We start from the raw sequence: 19,336 nt of genomic DNA, 5'->3' as shown, positions 1-19,336 counted from the left end.
ACGAATGAGATCTGAATCAAATGATTTTTTACGGAGCGAGCGAAGCGAGCGTAGTCTTTCCTTAGATTAAAGGGACTATCCCACCTTTAACATGGGGTTTGAGTCAGGGGCGCACCCAGGATTTTCCAGGGGAGGGGGCCCGGGCTCAAAGGGGCCTCCGTGTTCCGCTTGCCAGGGGGCCTTTTCTCTATCGAGGGGGCCTCCAAATGGCTTACTTTTTGACGGCCTCTGTATGTTTGGTGACGTTCTTAGCGTTATTAGTAAAGCTTAACCCTCACCCTGGCAGGGGGGTCGATGCGACCCCCCCCCCCTAAGGTTTTTCAAAGATAGCGTAAAATTGGCGGCGCGCAACGCCGCTAAATTTGGCACAACCTATGGGGCAACCTTTTTTCATGTGATCTGCAAATTTCAGGTCCGGTCGACCTTGGGTCAGGCCACCATGTCAGAAAAACGGGTACAAGGTTATGGTCAAATTTAATTTTTTATGTACCTGTCCAACGCACAGTTTTGGACAGATTTCCTTCAAACTTTCAGGATGTGCTAAGTTCACCGAGCTGTATAATATGTAGTTCGTTTTTTATGTCACTGACCTGAGGTCAGTTAGGGGTCATTACGTCGTAATGTTAAGCCTATGGGAAAATATTCAAATAACTCCTATTCGGAAAATATAGAGATGTCCGCTTCGTTGTATCCCTTTTGTTCTTTGATACCACAGTACTTAACATAATGTCACTCGGTGTTTCTTTGTTTGGTGTACTTATCTAAGGTTCAGGTCAAATGAGGTCAACTCAGGTCAAATGACGTTTGTGCCGATAACTTGTCACATAATAGAACAGGTTTCAAAATGGTATCATTCTGTTCCTCTTGAACAGCTGAGTCGAATAATATGCAACATTAAGCATTTCAACCATTCCTAAGACTTAAGTTTTACTTAAGTTGTGCACTTAAGTACACTTTAATACCTACACTTTTAAGTACACTTAAGCAAACAAAAAAAGTATATCATTCGACACGCCTTGACGTGCTGAGTTCACTGGTGCTTTTGTTTTGCTCTATCTTAACCCGCGCCGGGCCGGGGGTGTTTGAACACCCCCCCCCCCCCCGGCGGCTTTTCGCAGCTCCGCGCCGCCGTTTTTAACACACCTGTTCGTGCATCTTTTCCGCACATGCTGTGAAAATTTCAGACCCAGGTCTCTCAAGGTCAGGTCAGAAACAAATTAGAATGTTCGTCATGGCTACACCGACCGCACGATTGCCTTGAAACTTTCAGCGATTGATGAGAGTAAGAGTGTATCTCGTGTGTCCTATAAAAGCGTGTATAAAAACCTATTAAACGTGTATCTCGGAATTTCGATATCGGTGACCTAAGGTCAGGTCAATTTTGCGGCCTCTCTATTATAATTCAATGGGAGAAAATTGAAAGGCGTCTGTTTTGCACGAACGCCATTCTAGACACTCTCAAACATCGGGATGTAGGTAAAATGGACACACTGAACCCGAAAATTGCACCTGTGACCCGGAGTGTGACCCCTCGTTCTGAGATGTCCCCGAGGTCATCTCAGGTCACGAATAGTATCTAACAGTTTTTTGCTAATAACTTCTGATAGAGGCATGATAGAGCGATGAAAACGCCTTAGATGTGTTCGGCTCGACGATGCGGATCGACTGATATGCAACATGACCTTTTCCGGTCAGGTCCTGAGGTCAAATTTTTAAGTTGACTTTTCAAGGTCAACTTATAGTTCATTCGACGCGTTTTGACAAGAGGAACACGATTCTGGCAAAAGTAATGTCGTGGCTTTTTTGAGTCAGAAGTTATTGCCGAAAAACACTGTTCGTAAAAAACGGCTATTTTTGGAGTTTTTGCCCTCTGGAGGCTAAACCGTTGACCTGAGGTCAAATCTGAGGACATATTGGCGAAAGAGCGTCAAAAGAGCTATCGAATGCGCTTTTCCGCGGCGCTGTAGCTCTATCGGTTCCCGAGTTAGCCGTTGGCAGTTTCCAAAATGTTGAAATAGCCAACATTTTACCTTTGGTGACCTCTGGTAACCTGACCTTTGACCTGACCCAAAAAATGACTGAAGTGTTTTCGTACTTATTTTGGACGCTCTTTTGAATGCCGCTTACCGCGTGTCGCTACGTGACCCAGGAGCCGAGTTAGAAGGGGGGTTTTCAGACACCCCCCCCCCCCGGCCCGGCGCGGAAGTCGCGGAGCACCTGCCCGGCGCGGGTTAATTAGATCAAAAGTTATCAGCGAAAACTTTTGACCTGTTTTAGCAAATTTTTTACAATTATACCTCCCAAAAACCCCTAAATATTGACCTAGAGCAACCAAATTTGCACAGGGACGAGGATTTTAAGAGGGCCACCTACCTACCAAATTTGGTATTTCTAGGTGCCATAGGATCCAATCGCGAGGGGGGTCGCATCGACCCCCCCCCCCTCTGCCAGGCCGCGTTATGAAAAATGCCCTGCCAGGGCGAGGCGCTGCCCGGATAGGACCTCTTGTGAAGAGGGGCCTCCTATCCAGAGATGGCCTCTTTCCCAGAGACGGTCTCCTTCCAGAGGGGATCCAGAGAGAGTCCTGCCAGAAGGGGCCTCTTGTGCAGAGGGAGCCTTCCATCAGGAGAGGGCATAAAGGGTCTCGTTCAAGAGGCCAGAGGGGCCTCCTGACTCCTGCCCAGAAAGGGCCCCTGTGCAGAGGAAGCCTCGGGGTCTCCTGCCCATAAAGGAGCTCCTGCCAGATGGGGCCTCCTGGCTCCTGCCTAGATAGGGCCCTCTGTGCAGAAGGGAGCGTCCCATCCAGAAGGGGCCTCCTAAGCATAAAAGGTCCTCTGCCAGAGGGGACTCCTGCCCATAAAGGGTCTCCTGCCAGAGGGGGCCTCCTGGCTCCTGCCCACAAAGGGCCTCCTGTGCAGAGGGAGTCTCGGGGCCTCCTGCCCATATAGGATCTCCTGCCAGAGGGGGCCTCCTGGCTCCTACCCAGATAGGACATTTTGTGCAGAGGGGGCCTCCTGACTGCTGCCAAGATATGTCCTCTTATGCAGAGAGAGACTCCCATCCAGAGAGGGCCTCCTGCCCAGAAAGGGTCTCCTGCAAGAGGCCAGAGGGGCCCCCTGACTCCGGCCCAGAAAGGGCCCCTAAGTAGAGGAAACCTCGGGGCCTCCTGCCCAGTATAAGATTTCCTGCCAGAGGGGGCCTCCTGCCCAGTATAAGATTTCCTGCCAGAGGGGGCCTCCTGGCTCCCACCCAGATAGGGCCATCTGTGCAGAAGGGAGCCTCCCATGCAGAAGGGGCCTACTAAGCAGAAAAGGTGTCCTGCCAGAGGGGCCTCCTGCCTATAAAGGCTTTCCTGCCAGAGGGGGCCTCCTGCTCCTGTCCAGAAAGGGCCTCCTGTGAAGAGCGAGCCTCGGGGGCCTCCTGCTCATGAATGATCTCCTGCCAGAGGAGGCCTCTTGATTCCTGCCCAGATAGGGCCTCTTGTGAGAGGTGCCTCAAATCCAGAAGGGGCCTCCTGTGCATAAAAGGTCCCCTGCCAGACGGGGCCTCCTGCCCATCAAGGGTCGCTTACCAGAGGGGGCCTCCTGTGCAGAGGGAGCCTCGGGGGCCTCCTGCCCATGAAGGATCTCCTGCCAGAGGGGGCCTCTTGATTCCTGCCCAGATAGGGCCTCCTGTGAGAAGGTGCCTCACATCCAGAAGGGGCCTCCTGCCCATCAAGGGTCGCCTACCAGAGGGGGCCTCCTGGCCTCTGCCCAGATAGTGCATCTTGTGCAGAATTATAGTAGGTTAGGCAGGAAAGTCAAGTGTAAAAGTACCCTAAGCGGTGCTCAGGGGGCCTCCTAATTATGACCGAGCGGGGGGGGGGGGGGCCGGGCCCCAAGGCCCCCCCCTTGGGTGCGCCACTGGTTTGAGTTGAGATAGCCAAGTTTGCGGCGAGGTTCAGAAACCACTATCTATCTAGGTTGCAACCCCCGCGGCCTCTTGGCGTTGAAGAAATTCGTTCCCTTCATTTGAAAATGGGCCTTGTACAAGGCCCTATCTTCAACATAGAGCGACCGTTAGTGTGACGTCACCTCGTTTAGTCATTCTGATTTAAATGGGTTTGTTCGTTGAAAAATCGCTTAAAACTTGGTCCGAACTTTGTTGTGGTGCCTACAGAGTAAAAAGAATCGGCTTTATGACAGTAATGTGGCCTGGGGAAGGAGGTAATTTTGGGCTGTGACGTCACATATTTGAAAGTTTGTGTTTGGAATATGGGAAGCCTAAGATGTTTAATGAAAAATAAATGCCAGAACCGTGTTCCTGGTCATCCAATCTATAAAGTCGGCCACAATTTAACTGGTTTTAACAACATTTTAGAAGGTGGGATAGTCCCTTTAACGGAAATTTCTGAGTATGAGCGGCCGGCCGGCCGGCCGGCCGTGCGGACGCTTTTGCCAGGCTTATATCTCAGCAACCACTTGACCGATTTACACGGGGTAATTTTTGTGGGGTAGCTTCATTCCTTCTACCAAGTATTGGACTATTCCCGATGCATGTGGGTGACCCCTTATGCACGTGCCACGCGCAAAACGAAGAGGTGTCAGTTTTGTAATTGTTGCAATATCTCGGTAACTACTTGGCCGATTGCGCTGAAAGTTGGCATGTAGGTTGGCACCCACTGGGCACTGCATATCCATGTGCCAGAGTTGGGGTGCTGCTGCACGTGCGCACGTGCAGGGGTCGTTTCCAGATCTCGAGAACGGCTGGACCGATGGCGCTCAAATTTGGTACACGGTTAGGGACCAGTTAGTAGGGTGCCGTGCACAAGTCAGTTGGGACCCATTCTGCACGTGCGCACGTGCAGGGTGCCGCTTTCAGATCTCGCGATCGGCTGGACCGATGGCGCTCAAATTTGGTACACGGTTAGGGACCAGTTAGTAGGGTGCCGTGCACAAGTCAGTTGGGACCCATTCTGCACGTGCGCACGTGCAGGGTGCCGCTTCCAGATCTCGCGATCGGCTGGGCCGATTGCGCTCAAATTTGGCACATCGCTAGAGACCGGTTAGTAGGGTGCCGTGCACAAGTCAGTTGGAGGTACCCCCTCGAAATTTCGCACGTGCAAGGCTCACCCTCTCGCTCGCTCCGTTAGTCGCCCCAAAAGGCGCTATACTGGTTCGTACTTAAGAACGTGTATTAGTCACCACTTACATATATCGTTCTCTCAGCCGCATCACGTAAATGCCACATGTAACTTAACAAGCATTCACCCTGCCAGCCTTCTGCGAACAATTCTTTCTTGTAGTAGTCAGACAATAAAAACTTCTAATAAATATCATTTGCAAAAGCACATCCATGCACACATCGATGAACGATCCAGCATAAAACAACTCTGCATCGTAACAATTAACGTTTACCGATGCATTCTGGTAGACATTCTCGTAACAACGTAACGAAACAGTTCTTACAGCTCTCTACCGCAACAACAAACTAACAACCATTCACTCCACTCTCGCTAAATAAATATCACATCCTTGCAAAGATGATTCCATGGTCACACCTGACCTCTCATGAGGCCACTCATTGAGCACTTGTTCAGAATGGGTCTAATTAATTTTTTTTCGATATTCTCTACAAGAGGAACTAATGCATTTATATGACATGTAATGGGTCTAAACGTATGCGAACGCACAGCTTTTTCTGAGAAATGGAAGATACCTCGATAAAAGTCCCTAGCAAAGACGGCCTTGGTGCATTTTTAGAATGATTAGTGCAGCAACGTCAGGCGGGTACAGTAAACGCCTGCTAGCAGTTGAATATGTAGTTCACCTGTCCGATCAATGAGGAACAATAACGCTGGTTATGTCTGTGCAAAACCAGCATCTCATCTCTTGGGAGAGCTTCATCACTCTCGTGACACCCACGCCTCTGCGACGATCATACTAACCACGAATCGTACAGAAACATAATCTCCAGTGTCCCGTCTCTGATGTACGAATCCCGCGACACCACTCCGCCTTGTGGCAGCCACTCTATATAACCGGCGTCTTCGGGAGGTCTCTCCCCCACATCGGCCGGTGCTCTGTTCTATCTGAGCGGCGCCTGCTAGCGGAAGCCGCGGCGACTGCTGACGGTTGACGAACCGTCCATTCGAGGGAAGTCCTCCACCAGACTGGTCTCCGACTGGGCGTCCGAGTCCTGAACACGAGAACAGTGAAGATTGTCAGTACGGTACAGAGAAATGCAGCATAATACGGCACGGACAATGAAACATGTGAGGTTGATGCTGGACAGTTTAAACCATCCTTAGAATGCACACATAAATAGCCACAAATTTCACTGTTGCCAACACGATTATGTGATCAATTTTTACGTACCTGAGCCCTCCTGAACAGATGGGTCTCCGGCATCACATATGTCGATGCCGCGTCGCGCTCTGCCATGGTGTGGTGCTCCTGGAGATAAAGAGAGAAACGTGTTAGGAACAAGCTATATTTCAAAGGGCATTGGCAGGATCCAAGGAACGCATTTGAGGAAACTTCCCGGTCATTTCATTATACAAAAAGTTTGGACGTGTTCAATGCTACAATTTAAAACGATCCGGCTTTGAATGTGTTTTTATACTTACGTAAGTGTAGCCATGCGAGCTGGGCGCGTGTGAGCTGCGCTGACTGCGGGTGGTGTCGAAGCGGGCCACCGGCCGGACGCTGGGCTCAATCAGCTCCTCGTTAAAGGAGAGCGCGTCCGACATGGTCCTGGAACGGACGGGGGGGGGGGGGGGGGTCAGGACTGCCGTACAGCGTGGGACAGATGGGCCATCGCGAGCACAACACACGTCTTGGGTGGGAGACTTAATCACACTCTGCATTTTATTTTATCGACAGTTGATACATTCATTAAATCATTGCTGAGGCCTCTTGCACCAAACTACCTAGCTAGGTAAAATAAAAAAACCGGTTTCAGAATAAGCTAATCTAACGGTGGTAAATTTGTTTGCAATAGCCCAATACATAATCCTACATGTGCTTGCAAAATTTTGCATGCAAATTGTTACATTTGAGACTTGGACTGGGTATACGATGCAAAATAATCCAAGCATTGGTGCAAGAGGATTTTGGTGCAAGAGGCCTCTGGTCTGCACTTTTTATCAGCGTTGTATCGAGATTGAAAATAACGTCATAGCACCACATGTAGACGTTGGAGCCATCCCTGATCCGCTCCGCACCATCCGTCGTCTCTCACCTGGCCCTGAAGAAGTTGTGCGTGCCGCACTCGATCCTCTCGGGCTCGCCGCTGACCGAGTCGGAGCTGCGGCTCCGGCTCCGGCCGCTGGGCAGCTGCGACACCTCCGGCTCCGGACGGCGGCCGCCGCTGGAGCTGCGGCTCCGGCCGGCCGGCGTGTGGCTGACCTGAGAGTCGGGCTCGGCGCGGCCCGAGCTGCGGCTGGTGCGGCCGGCGCGGAACGTACCGCCGGCAGAGCGGCCCCGCGCCGCCTCCGACGGGTGGAGCAGGCCCATCAGCTGCGGCTGCAGGGGAGAGAGGACGGTCAGCTCAGCTGTGGCTGCAGGGGGAGGGGTTCAGATCAGCTGCAGAGGCGGCACCAACGGGGAAGGGGGCTGTCTAGGGGGACAGAATAACTGATTTGCACCGCTAAGAAATGGGGACGGTGGGCCCCGGTCCATGTTGTGTCCACTTGGCCACTCGGTGGTGAAAACTGGCGGTGGAGTAGTCACACAACTCATGCCGCCTGTGTCATAAATAAACTCAGCGGTTCACAGGGTTAAGCCCATGTTCACACATTTACACACCAATGGCAGCTAAACGGCCTCAAATGGCATCCGAGTGACCCCTGTGGAAAGTGCGATTCGTCACTTATGCTACGAGCACCTTTAATCATTCGTAATTATGAGAAATCGGGCAAAGGTCAGACTAACGACAAAATGACAGGAAGGCACCTGGGGAGAAACCCACACAGCCTGTCTTCAAAGACGAATGGGGTTCTAACCACAGCCGACCCCATGCGATGTCTTACTGTGATCGGCCTGAACAGCGACTGAAAGCGAATCTCCCCCCCTCTCTCTCTCTCTCTCTCTCTCTCTCCCTCTCTCTCTCTCTCTCCACCCGTCTCTATACTGACCTGTGTCCTGTTGGGTGCCACCGCCGGGTCGCCGCCGCCCTGCGAGTTGATGGACCGCGGACCGGAAGGCGCGTCCGTCTTGTGCCGGGGCCGAGGCAGGAACCGGGCCGGTCTCTGGGCCTCGCCCGCTGAAGGCTGCTGCGAGCTGCGACTGCCGGGACCGGAGGGCTTCGAGCCACCAGACAGCGGCGGCAGCAGGCGCTTACCGCCGTTCGGGGGACGCTGTGGGTCAGGAGAGAGTCATCAGTACGAGTATCTGATTCTGAGTGATCGCAACGATTGGAAACAAAGCTAAGAAGTTGGCAACACACGGGGTTTATCGACATGCTTACGCCAATGATTTTTTTTTTTTGCTAACAGTTCACGGGGTTACAGTCGGCGTCTAACTCTATCTAAGTACGAAGTATAGAAGCTCAACTTACAGCTACCTACAGCTACAGCTACAGCTATGTATATGTATACAGCTACACCCAAGATTACTTTACTAATAGCTACACCTACAGCTCAACTCGTCACTGACCATGTGACCCCAGTATAGCCCCAGTGTCCCGGTCCTTACCCTTCGGGAGGAGACGGGTATGCTGGTGTCGCTGCTACTGTCCAACATAGCCCGCTGGTCTGCCACCGGCTGGTGGAGCCGACTGCCGCGGTGGCGCCACAGACCGCCAGGTCCGGAGAATACTGTGGACAGAAGAGAGCGGGGAGCGTTAATGAGATGATGCCACAGACCGCCAGGTCCGGAGAACACTGAGAGCAGAGCGGAACGGAGGATGTCAATACGCAATACGGTGTTGACTACCGATAAGTCCATTCATGCTAGTAAGCATTAAGCTAACCTCATATTTATATGAAGAATGCTAACACGTGCTAACAGCAATGTCAACATGCATTCAACACGAGTAAAAACGATGCATGAGCCGACACTTTAAACAAGTTTCTAAATATTCCCTTACCGAGTGGCGGAGCGGCCATGCGCCGGCCGCGGCGACGGCAGCAGAAGTAGCAGCACACGCAGAGGAGAGCGGCCAGCAGGGCGCCGGCGCTGGCCAGCGCGATCAGCAGCACGCGCAGGTTCACCTGGCACCGCTGGCCGGCGTACCAGCGGTGGCAGCGGCACGCCGGCTCACCGCTGGGCTCTGTGTAACACTCGCCGCTGTAGCTGCACTCGGGACAGCCCGAGTACTCGCCTGAGGGCGCGGCAGGGGAGAGAACGGTCAAACAGGGAACGAACGGTCATGACAGACCGCGGCAGATCTATCTTCGGGAAGGAGTGTGAGATAGTTACTATACATACAAGAAAATGAAAATTGACTTCCAATTGACAGTTGTTGTAGCAGCTCTAGCGAATGCCGCACATTCGCTAGCGAAGACTGAGCTACATCTACCACCAGAGCACGCCGCACTGCCGTACAGGTGTCGCCACCAGAGACGGCCGTGGTCGGCGGCTGAACTCACCGGTACAGGAGCGTCCGGGCAGACTCGGTACCCCGGTATCCACCAGACCGTCCCTGCAGCTGCACGTGAACGAGCCGACCAGGTTGAAGCAGAAGGCGCCCTCGTGACAGTCGTTGTAGTCCGGGTTCTGGCACTCGTCAAAGTCTGGCGGCAGAGGCCGAGAAAGCTAGAAGTTGCACCGCTCAATGGGAGTATATAACGCTGCCTGCTACGCATTACGTGCGCGGTGAAATCGACTCCACGTAATCATGAAGGAATTTGAATTATTTGGTGGAGTAAGAGTTAGTGTCATACCTCATGCAAGGTGAAACTTTTATGGCGAAATGATCGTTCCAATATAACCCTTTATAGCGAACTCTTTCAAAGATAAGTGCTTCCATCATAATATGAAATTTCTCTTATTATAAGTTGCGAGCATTGATGAGATCCCATCATCTTTAACCGTGCCCGCATTCATGGAAGCAAGCACGTTTTCAGACAAACGATCACACCCGCTTATCGATATCAGCGCCTTGACGGGTAGGTATAGGAAAGGACCAGGGCCGGGCGAGGCTAGAACAGGGCGTGGAGTCCTCACCGATGACAGTCACATCCCCGTGCAGCGGCGAGACGACCACCTGCCGGTCACTGAGCGAGTAGTTGGAGCGGCGCAGTGACTCCTCCACAATCACCTGCAGGCCGTCCTTGTCCAGGGATTTACTTTCTCTGTCGGTGATCTGTGGACGGGGACGGGTGGGAGGGTTACTCAAAGGACACTCCGCGGCGGGAACGTCGGGCGGAGACATTGATACCTCGCCGGGGACGGGTGATAGTGAGATATAGACAAATGGCCACCCAGGCCGGTAAGGACAGGTAAAGCTGGGCTTAAAAGGTTACTGCGGGTGGAACAGGCACCATGCCACATCAGGGCTACATATCATATACCTACTCGTAGACGGTATCCTTTTAGTGACATTGCATGACAACGCTGGGTATAATTAAAAAATGTCGTAGCCTAACAATATGCCGAAATGTTATTTACGATGTAACTTTAAGAAATAAGATGTAAGTAAATATGACGATAAAGACCGGAACTTTTGTACCAAAAACAAAAAACAAAACAAAGGCCATTAACACAAGCTTATCGCTCAATAGTCAACAATATCTTTCCTTTATCTTCCTTTCCATGCTGTCGTTAGTCAATGGCCCACCCACATCTTACATCAGCTATCTCTACCGATTCTCACCTGCACCATCACATCAGCCATGAGTGCCTGGGGTCGGCTGGGGGCCACTCCGGGCAGGTCGGCCGCCCGTTTGAACTCCATCAGGGTGGCGCCGTGCAGCCGACTGGCCAGCGGTCCGCTGGAGGAGAGGCTCTCGCGCAGTCCGCCGGCGGCCAGCTCGGCCAGCTGCCGGTACTCGGCCGAGGCGGGCTCGGCGAACGGCCGCCGGTACTGCAGCGGAATGTCGTTCACTCGGTCCAGCAGCATCCGCACCTGGTATGTCAGCGACGCTGCGGACAGACGGAGGCACCGCGTCAGGCCAAGATAGTCGGGAGACAGCAGCAGTGTCAGCGATAGAGATCACAATCAGGCAGATGCAACAAATGTCCTTTATCTGCGCTTGCATTTGGAAAAAGCGCTACTTTCAACATTTTGCTCAAAGCGTACGGCCACCCAGCCCAGACCCATCCGGGTCCCGCAGTTCCAACTCACGTTCACAGGCGTCACTGTCCCGCGCTCTGGAGAATCCCGGCCGGCAGAGGCAGCGGTGCTCGCCGCCCATCTTACGGCACACCTCGTTGATGGCCGCCTGGCACTGGCGAGGACACTTGTCCTCCTGCTCCTTGTCCTCGGAGAGGAGCGGCTGCTCCAGACCGGGCGTCTCCACGCCGCGGTTGGCGTCGTTCTCCTTCTGGGTCGGGATCAGCAGCCCGGCGATGGCCACCGAGCCACGTCCCGTCGGAGGTGCCACCGTGGAGGTGGTGCTGGGCACTGAGGAGCTGTCTTTACCTCCGGTCGGGACAGAGGTACCCTTGGTGCCGTCCTGAAAATATTTTGTTTTGAGTTAATTATATCAGGAAATAGCCCGATCAAGGAAGAAAAACAGAGTTAAGAAATAAAAGGTATGCAAACAATTGGTACCAACTACCAGACTCTGAACATTTTTAGTGAAATAATAACCCAATGGCTTTTAAACGGAACTTTAAAGCTTTAAAAACGGAACCAAATATGAACGAAGCAAATTATTTATTTTTTTTTTCAGGGAACTCACCTGAGTCTCGAACGTAGTCTCTGGGCCGGCTGTGACCGACGAGGGCTGCTCTGTGGTGGTAACTTCAGTGACATCTGCAACCACTTCTCCAACAGTCGATACTCCGACAACGACTTCCACCGGGTCTTCCTCGTTGGCACCGGCATCAGCGGCGGACGGGGGAGGCGCGGCAGCCTCAGAGACGGAGTGCTCCACCGATACCTCCTGTGACGTCTCAGAGGTGCTGATACTCAGCGACACATCAACCTTCGTCTCTGGGGTCTGGGCATCTTCGGACGCCTCCTCTTCCGGTTGTTGTGAGTCCTGAACATCAGTAGCAGTTTGCTCCCCTTCGTCCTTGGTGGCCTGGTCAACCTGTTCGTCCTCTAATAGGGAAGCAACTGAACTCTCTGACTGGTCTGCAGCATCTGATGCATCCGATACCGGGCTTTGACCTTCAGCAGGTGTAGGCTGATCTTCTGTGGTAGTTTCCTGCTCACCAATCACCTGAGGCGGTACATCTTCTTCACTGCCCTCGACGGTGGAGGCTGACGTGCCAGTTTCATAATAATCCGGATAATATCCCGGAGACGAGGTACCGGTTTCATAATCCTGACCGAATCCAGGGCCAGAGGTGCCAGTTTCGTAGTCATCTCCATAAGACCACCCGTAGTCTCCGATCTCCCCATCCGCTCCGTTATCCCAGGCACCAGCACCAGTGCCCGTTCCCTGACCATCAGCTGGTTCCGGGCTCTCGGTGCCGTATTCACTGCCGAACGAAGGCCACGCAAGGCCACCCGCGCCTCGCTCCTCGTCTTCGGCCGCTCCAGGGCGCACGATTCCGGGCGGCACGCGGCGGCGATCTGCTGTCTGACTGGTGGCGATCCCCGGTGGAATGCGAGTCCGTGAGGGTGAGATGGTCGCGGAACTAATGCGTACTAAGGAGCTCGAGCTGGAGAGTTCCACTGTGACGAGAGTGCTGTCGTCGCGAGAGGCAAGGAGGGTCTGTCGGATGATGTCGGCGAGACTGGGACGCCGACTGGGCTTCCTCCTGCCGGGCAGACTGAGAGCATTCAGACCCGGTGTTCGACTGCCTGACGCCGACTCATCAGAATCCTGTTCCACGCTGGAGGCAAGGCTGATTCCCGGTGGTCTTCGGCTGTTTCCAGTGCTTCCGCCATCATCACTGGTTTGCACCCATTCCTCTCTAATAGATGGATCTAGATCCAGATCATGCTCCTGATGAGTTGCTTTTGGTGTTTCATTTGTCTCGTCTTCAGAGGGGGCGGAAGCCTCTGATTTTATATCAGAATCAATCGCTCCTTTGTCGGCAGATTCATTCACAGTTTGTTCCTGGTCAGTATTGAAAGTTGCTCCATTACCCTGAGCATCTCCTACAGCTTCGCTATTTTCAGATTCCAAAAGATCTGAACCAGTTGTGGGTTCACTTTGGTCACTGCTTTCATGGAACTCGGCCCAGGCTGGCCTTTTTATTCCCGTAAACGGTTTTCTAGTTGCGGCTGGTCTTCTATTTGCAGTTGGCCTTCTAGTCACAGCTGGTCTTCTAGTTACAGCCGGCCTTCTAGATCCCCTGAAAGGCCTTCTGGTAACCGATGGTCTCGAAGTTCCTCGGAAAGGCCTTCTAGTAATTGATGGTCGAGCAGTTCCTCTGAAAGGTCTTCTGGATACTGATGGTCTCACGATTCCACGGAATGGTTTCTCAGTTTGTCCCGAGTTTATTGTCTCATGGTCATGCTCATCTATTGATTCTGAAGTAGTATCGTCTGCGGAAATGGAGTTTAATTCTTCAGTCGAGTCGTTCTCCAGCGCAAAGTCACCTATTTCTGCATCAGGAGTGCCCGAACTTTGTGTTGGAACAACATTCGGTGGAATACCTGTCGATTCATACTCAAAGCCCGAAGATGGTTGATACTCATCATTGTTTTGGTCACCCTGCTCGAATGCACCTTCATTTTGCGATTGGGCTGCTCCCGAAGTAAAATCCTCGGCGCCCTCTTCACCGTTGACACGCAGGGAGCTTCCTCCATCAAGAGACTGCCCATCCGTAGAAGGCCTAGGAACAATTCTGACACCCTTCTGGTTTTCGCTGTTTTCCGATGGTCTTTCATTCCACCCTTGCCACACCAAGCCCCCATCGGCAGTTTTCTCGTCATCTGCTTCAGAAACTTCAAGCTGCTCTCGCTGCCGGTTTGTCCAGTCAGCATTATTACCATTGCTGTCGGTTGGTTTTCGGCTCCACGCAGGCAAGCTCGTCTCTTCGGAGGGAGTGTAAGTGTCAGTATCTTGTCCCTGCAGTTCTTCTCCTTCACTAGAACCCGGTGTTCTCTGGCCCCAAGCAGACTCATCGAAATCTCCTGGTGCTGCTGTTGCTGATGTCGAGCCTGCAGTTGTTCCAGCTTGTCCATTCGAAGCTTGGTCTACTCCATACTCACCCTGCCATGTGAAGTCATTGTCTCCTTGACCTTGTTCATCTGCAGTTGCTGATGTAGGGTCACGGGTAGGTTCACCGATGAGTGAATCAATGCCACCATTCGCTCCAGGTTCTGAGGCGTCAGGAGTTGAGGGCCTCTGCGATTGAAGCGACAAGTCTGGTGTTGTTTCATCATTTTCATAAGTTTGATCCAATGTGTTCTGGCTTGGTCGCCTAACGCTTTCGCCGTTTCCATCAGGGTACTGTTCACTTATCGTTGTGCCCGAGGACGGATCATATTGTGGCACTGAGTAGTCGTATCCAATAGTTGGGCTGGGTTTTCCGCTATCGTCATATTCAGCCTCATCCCCCTGTCCGTAATCGTTAAACTGGTTAGGGTCGTTGGGAAGCTGAGTGTCCACGAGAGGCGATTCTGTTACAGGTAAGCCCTCGAAATTAATGCCGGCTAAGCCAGGAAGACTTGGCGCACCAGGAGCATTCGACGGGGTCAGTGCATTGTAGTCTGACTCGCGATCGTTGCCGATGTTGTCTTTGTTTGTCGAACTCCCGAATTGGTCTTCCGTATCATCGGGATAGAATGGCTCTTCTCTCACCGACGAGCTTCCAGAAATGCCAGAGGAAGAAGAGCCAGAAAGACCCGAGGTCCCTGAAGTTTTATATTCAGAGCTCGGCAGTCTCTGGCCAAACAGATCCGGTGAACTTCCCTGCGACTCCGGCCGGGCTACTTTAATATCAGAGTTGGACTCATAACCATTATCAGGGAACGGTTGGTATGCTCCCCCGTTATTGGTTACTGAAGCAATGTCTTGTGGTGTCTGCAGTTCCTGAGGCACAACTTCCACAGGTGCCTGACTTTTTGCTTCAAAGCTCTGTGTAGGCCTTGCATTAGCAATCGGGCTACTTAGCCCAGGTGTCACTGTTCTTTCGGGGATTCGGTCAGTGTCTGCGCTGGTAACTGGACCTGATGTCAGCGACTGCTCCGAACCAAAAGCCGACGTTGATACAACGCCAGCTGTTCGCGTAGCCTGAGTTGGTGCCACTTGACTGGGTCCAACTGCAGATGGGCCGCTATCGGCTTCCAAATCCAGTGCATTTAGGGTTTGAAGTGGGCCGACCTGTTTGAATACGTTGGTTCCTACGATACGGTTGGGACCCTCGACTGAGGCGATGGTATGAAGAGTCGGTACCAGGACGGGCGTCACCCGTGTCAATGGCGTCTCCTGCTGCTGGCCATTGGCAGGTGCAGTTATGATGCGAACAATATCTTCAGGATCCCTTTGGACGTTGCCATCTGGACCAATGTTCGTGAAAACACTAGCCGATGACTTCTGGTCATCACTTGGGCCCTCCTGATCAACGCTGTTCAGTTCGAAGTACGACGGAAGGTGTGCCGTAACTGCGGTATCGCCAGGAACGGGATGCAGAGTTCCCTTGACGTCCGACTTGAACACAAGTGCGTCAGCCTGGAGCTGCGGTGCCTGCGCCAGATGTTCTCTGTACAGTGTCTCAGAGTGCGCGGACGGTGTGGTAAGGCCAGGAATCGGCGCTCCAGTCGGAGGAACCTGGTGACTGACAGGTCGGGTGGGGTACGGGCGGTCCTGGAGAGAAATCTGGTGTCCACTGATAGCCTGGCGTTGGGCATTGGGCGGCAGCGGGGGCCTCAGAGTCCCAGGCTGGTGCGGAGGCTGAGGTCTTAGTTGTCCTTCAGAGTGTGAAGGTCTACCATGAGTCACAGGCTGGTTGACTGGTGGCGGTCTCACACTTCCCGTATGTGAAGAATGGGGCCTTGCGTTCCCTTGCTGGCTGTGCGGTGGAGGTCTGACGTTGGGTCCATACTGCTGATGCGGCTCTCCTACTGAAGACCCGTGTTGTGGGGGATGATTCAATCCAGATCCAGCGTGGTGAGGGGGTGGCCTGACGCCACCGTGGTGGGGCTGTGTCGGCGCCACGTGAACGGTAGGTGCTGGCTGCGGGTGACGGTCACCGCCTGGTGGGGGACGGGCGTGCTGCTTGTGCTGCGTCGGCACTCTGTGAGTCGGCTGCTGGTGCTGGGCTGGCTCTCGTTTGAAGTCAGAGGGCGGAGTGGGGTCTCCAGGACGGACGGCAATGTAGCCGGTGGGGTGGGGCCTCGGTCGCCGGCTGACCGGCCTGCCGGGGCGGTGAAGGTGGTTCGGTCCCACCGGACGGCCAAGAGGATGGGCCAGAGGACGGCCGGGTCTGCCCGGTCTCACGGGACGGCGCGGCCCGTCTATACGGGGAGGAATGTGCGTCAGAGGACGCGCCCCAGGCTGTGGCCGACGGAGATGGTCTCCCCGTCTGACAGGCGCTCCAGGACGTCGTTGCGAATGGGGCTGGACCTGAGGAGTCGGGGCGAGGAAGCCGGTGCGGCGAGTTGGTGGAGTGTGGGTATTCTCCTGTGCCCTGTTCAGAGGAATCCTCTGTCCGCCGGGACCAATGACGACGAGGTACCCATTGTCATTCCTATCTGCAGACGTTTGGTGGCGACGGTTCCCACCAGATGGCCTGAAACCTGGCTGGAAAGGTCTAGCTCCAGGTCGAGCTCCCGGCCTACCACCGGGACGAGGTATCTGGAAGGGCAGTCCACCGGCCGGCGCTCCCGAACTTCCGTCACGGCGCAAGGGCAGCGACAGAGGAATGACGTTGCGGATGAGTCCTGCAGCGAGACCTCCCAGCCCAAGTAGACCACCGGCCAGGCCACCCAGACCCGGCGACAGAGCGCTGCTCTCGGAGACTGACGTTGAGGTGCTGGTCTGGACACTGGTCTGGACGGTGGTAGTTGCGGGACTTGGCGCGGCAACTGGTGCAGGAGCAACGAGGAACTGACTTGGTTTCGGTGCCTGGGGCTTCGCTGGCTTGCTTGTAGTCTGAGCTTTAACTGGTTTGCCAGGAGACGCTGCTTCAGGTTTCGTTGGTTTGGCTGGAGCTGGAGTTTGTGGCTTCGTTGGTTTAGTTGGTGATGTCGTTTGTGGTTTGCTGGGCTTGCTCGTTGAAGGTGTCTGCTGTTTAGTTGGCTTCTTAGGAGGCTGTACCTGGAGCTTCACTGGCTTGTTGGTGGACTTCACTTTTGTCGCGAGTGGTTTAGGCACGGATGACACCTTAGATGCCTCAGGGATCTGCTCTGTTTCAGGAGCCGGTGTCTTATCTGATGTTTCTTGCTCAGTCTGTGAGAGTTCAGCAGCTTGTGAGTCCGCAGTGAACTGCTCGTTTTGCAGTGACCCGGGAGAACTGACGACTGTATCCGGGATCAGGACAGCGGGCGCCGAGGCCGGCTGGTCAGAGCCAGTGCTTTCCTTGTCCGCCTCAGCCACCAGTGCCTGAACGGCCAGGAGTACCGCGTTCTTGTCCTCCTCAGTCACAACTCCAGTTGCAGCCGCTGAGGTCAGACTCTGTTCGGCCAGGTCCTGAACAGAATCCTGAACACTATCACCGCCAGCAGACTCCACGGTGGATGCAGCTGTCTGTCTGACAGGGGTCAGGAATACCAGCTGCTGCTCTTGCTCCCCCTCATCCTCCAGGTCCTGCTGGTAGCCGGGCTGGCCCAGCCAGGTCACGGTCTGGCTGACCAGTGGACTCAGCGCAGTGGTCGCCACCTGCAGCCAGGTGGTGCTCAACTCCGTCTGCATGCGCGACGTCACCTCGGTGCGCGAGCGGACCACGGTGCTGCCGCCCTCCACCAGGGTCGTGTAGAACGTGCTCGTAGTGTAGAAGGTGCGCGTCGCCGCCATCACTACAGAGTTGAGCGCCTCCTCGTCTTCGGTGACCTGACTGGGCTCCACGATGGGGGTGAGGACGGCGGCGCCTGTGGGCCGCTGCGGGGCCATGGTGGTCAGTACCACGGGTCGGACGGCGGCCGGGCGGGGCACCACGGCAGGCAGACGGGCCGCCTCGGTTACCACCACCTGAGTGGTGACCTCCTCCGTGGAGGTGACGCGCGGCCGGCCGCCCGCCGACGCCGCCGACTCCGTCTTGTAGTAGGTGTAGGTGGTCTGGAAGGTCTCAGTGCGGCGCGTGGTGCCCGAGGGAGGCGTCTGACCGGGTGCCAGCGACGTCACTCGCGAGATGGTCTCCCGCGTGGTGATGGCCACCGGCCGGGCGTCCTTGACAAACCGATCGATGAACGTGAAGGTGGTGTACAGGGTGTGCACCCGAGACTGGTCCACGTTCAGCTGAGAGGTACCCTGCCGGAGAAAAGGAATGCGTCGGTAAGTCCATTGGCATGACTGCGTTTGAGGAAGGTTTATCTTTTATGTAGGACAGAGCAGTGTCAAAATTAGCAATTATTGATGGCTTTTACTTTCTGCTACATAAGCCCTTCAAAATAATAATGTGATGTATCTCATAACTAATGCGGTTAGTAACGCATAAAGGATAACTAATAAAAAGAGGTTATAAGTCGTCCGGCAAACTTCAGTCATGCTCCAAAGTCAGTTCAGTTAAGAGCATCGGCCCTGCAATCTCCACCAAGCCACCCTCTCTGGAAATCCCACCGCTAAGACTCGGCTTCTCGTCTGCCGAGATTCGTGCAGCTTGCCATCACGGGAGCCAAGGTCAGCTGTGCCTCTCACTCTCCATTTGCGGCAGGGTCGAACGAACACTGTGCAAGGTATATTTACAAACAAAGGACATAACACCTTGACTCAGTTACAAAACAATTACAATGAAGACGGTACTGTCATGATGGCAGAAAGTGTGCAAAAGTGTCGTCGAAGACGGAAGCTATAGCTAATCGAACATTTATACCGGGAAATCGAAATGAGGAACTAATCAGCAAATCTTTCCCGTTAAACAGTTATATCCCGGTTCATGGCGACATTTTAGGATCCGTGAGCCCATCTACAACCGCTCGGGGCGGTGGCAGTCATTGGCCAGGTTCACGGGGACCCCTGCACTCTGCAGCAGGGTAGGAAGAGTGTGCTGGAGAGAGAGAGAGAGAGAGAGAGAGAGAGAGAGAGAGAGAGAGAGAGAGAGAGAGAGAGAGCGAGAGAGAGAGAGCGAGAGCGAGAGCGAGAGAGAGAGAGGGGGCTGATTCAAGGCCGGTCGCTCAGTCCCGACTGGGG

General features: G+C 53.9%; 1 protein-coding gene across 3 annotated transcripts in view; it reads right to left on the bottom strand.

The window, feature by feature from the left end:
- Positions 1-5,151: 5,151 nt before the first annotated feature.
- The window catches only part of LOC122388874, a 44,954-nt gene continuing 30,769 nt past the window's right edge, over positions 5,152-19,336 (bottom strand). For all 3 annotated transcript variants that reach the window (XM_043380356.1, XM_043380357.1, XM_043380358.1), the window contains 12 exons: positions 11,828-18,457; positions 11,269-11,599; positions 10,798-11,066; positions 10,149-10,287; positions 9,572-9,715; positions 9,070-9,303; positions 8,676-8,797; positions 8,117-8,338; positions 7,222-7,505; positions 6,608-6,734; positions 6,357-6,434; positions 5,152-6,177 (listed from right to left, as the gene is read on the bottom strand). In XM_043380356.1, coding sequence (XP_043236291.1) covers positions 6,085-6,177; positions 6,357-6,434; positions 6,608-6,734; positions 7,222-7,505; positions 8,117-8,338; positions 8,676-8,797; positions 9,070-9,303; positions 9,572-9,715; positions 10,149-10,287; positions 10,798-11,066; positions 11,269-11,599; positions 11,828-18,457 — 8,673 coding nt within the window. In that variant the 3' untranslated portion in view covers positions 5,152-6,084. The remainder of the gene's footprint in view (positions 6,178-6,356; positions 6,435-6,607; positions 6,735-7,221; positions 7,506-8,116; positions 8,339-8,675; positions 8,798-9,069; positions 9,304-9,571; positions 9,716-10,148; positions 10,288-10,797; positions 11,067-11,268; positions 11,600-11,827; positions 18,458-19,336) is intronic.

This window comes from Amphibalanus amphitrite, unplaced genomic scaffold (assembly GCF_019059575.1).
Source record: "Amphibalanus amphitrite isolate SeventyFive unplaced genomic scaffold, NRLGWU_Aamphi_draft 000338F_arrow, whole genome shotgun sequence".
In the NCBI taxonomy this organism is placed as follows: domain Eukaryota; kingdom Metazoa; phylum Arthropoda; class Thecostraca; order Balanomorpha; family Balanidae; genus Amphibalanus; species Amphibalanus amphitrite.
Note: the sequence above shows the minus strand (reverse complement) of the source record. Positions and strands in the feature narration are given on the sequence as shown.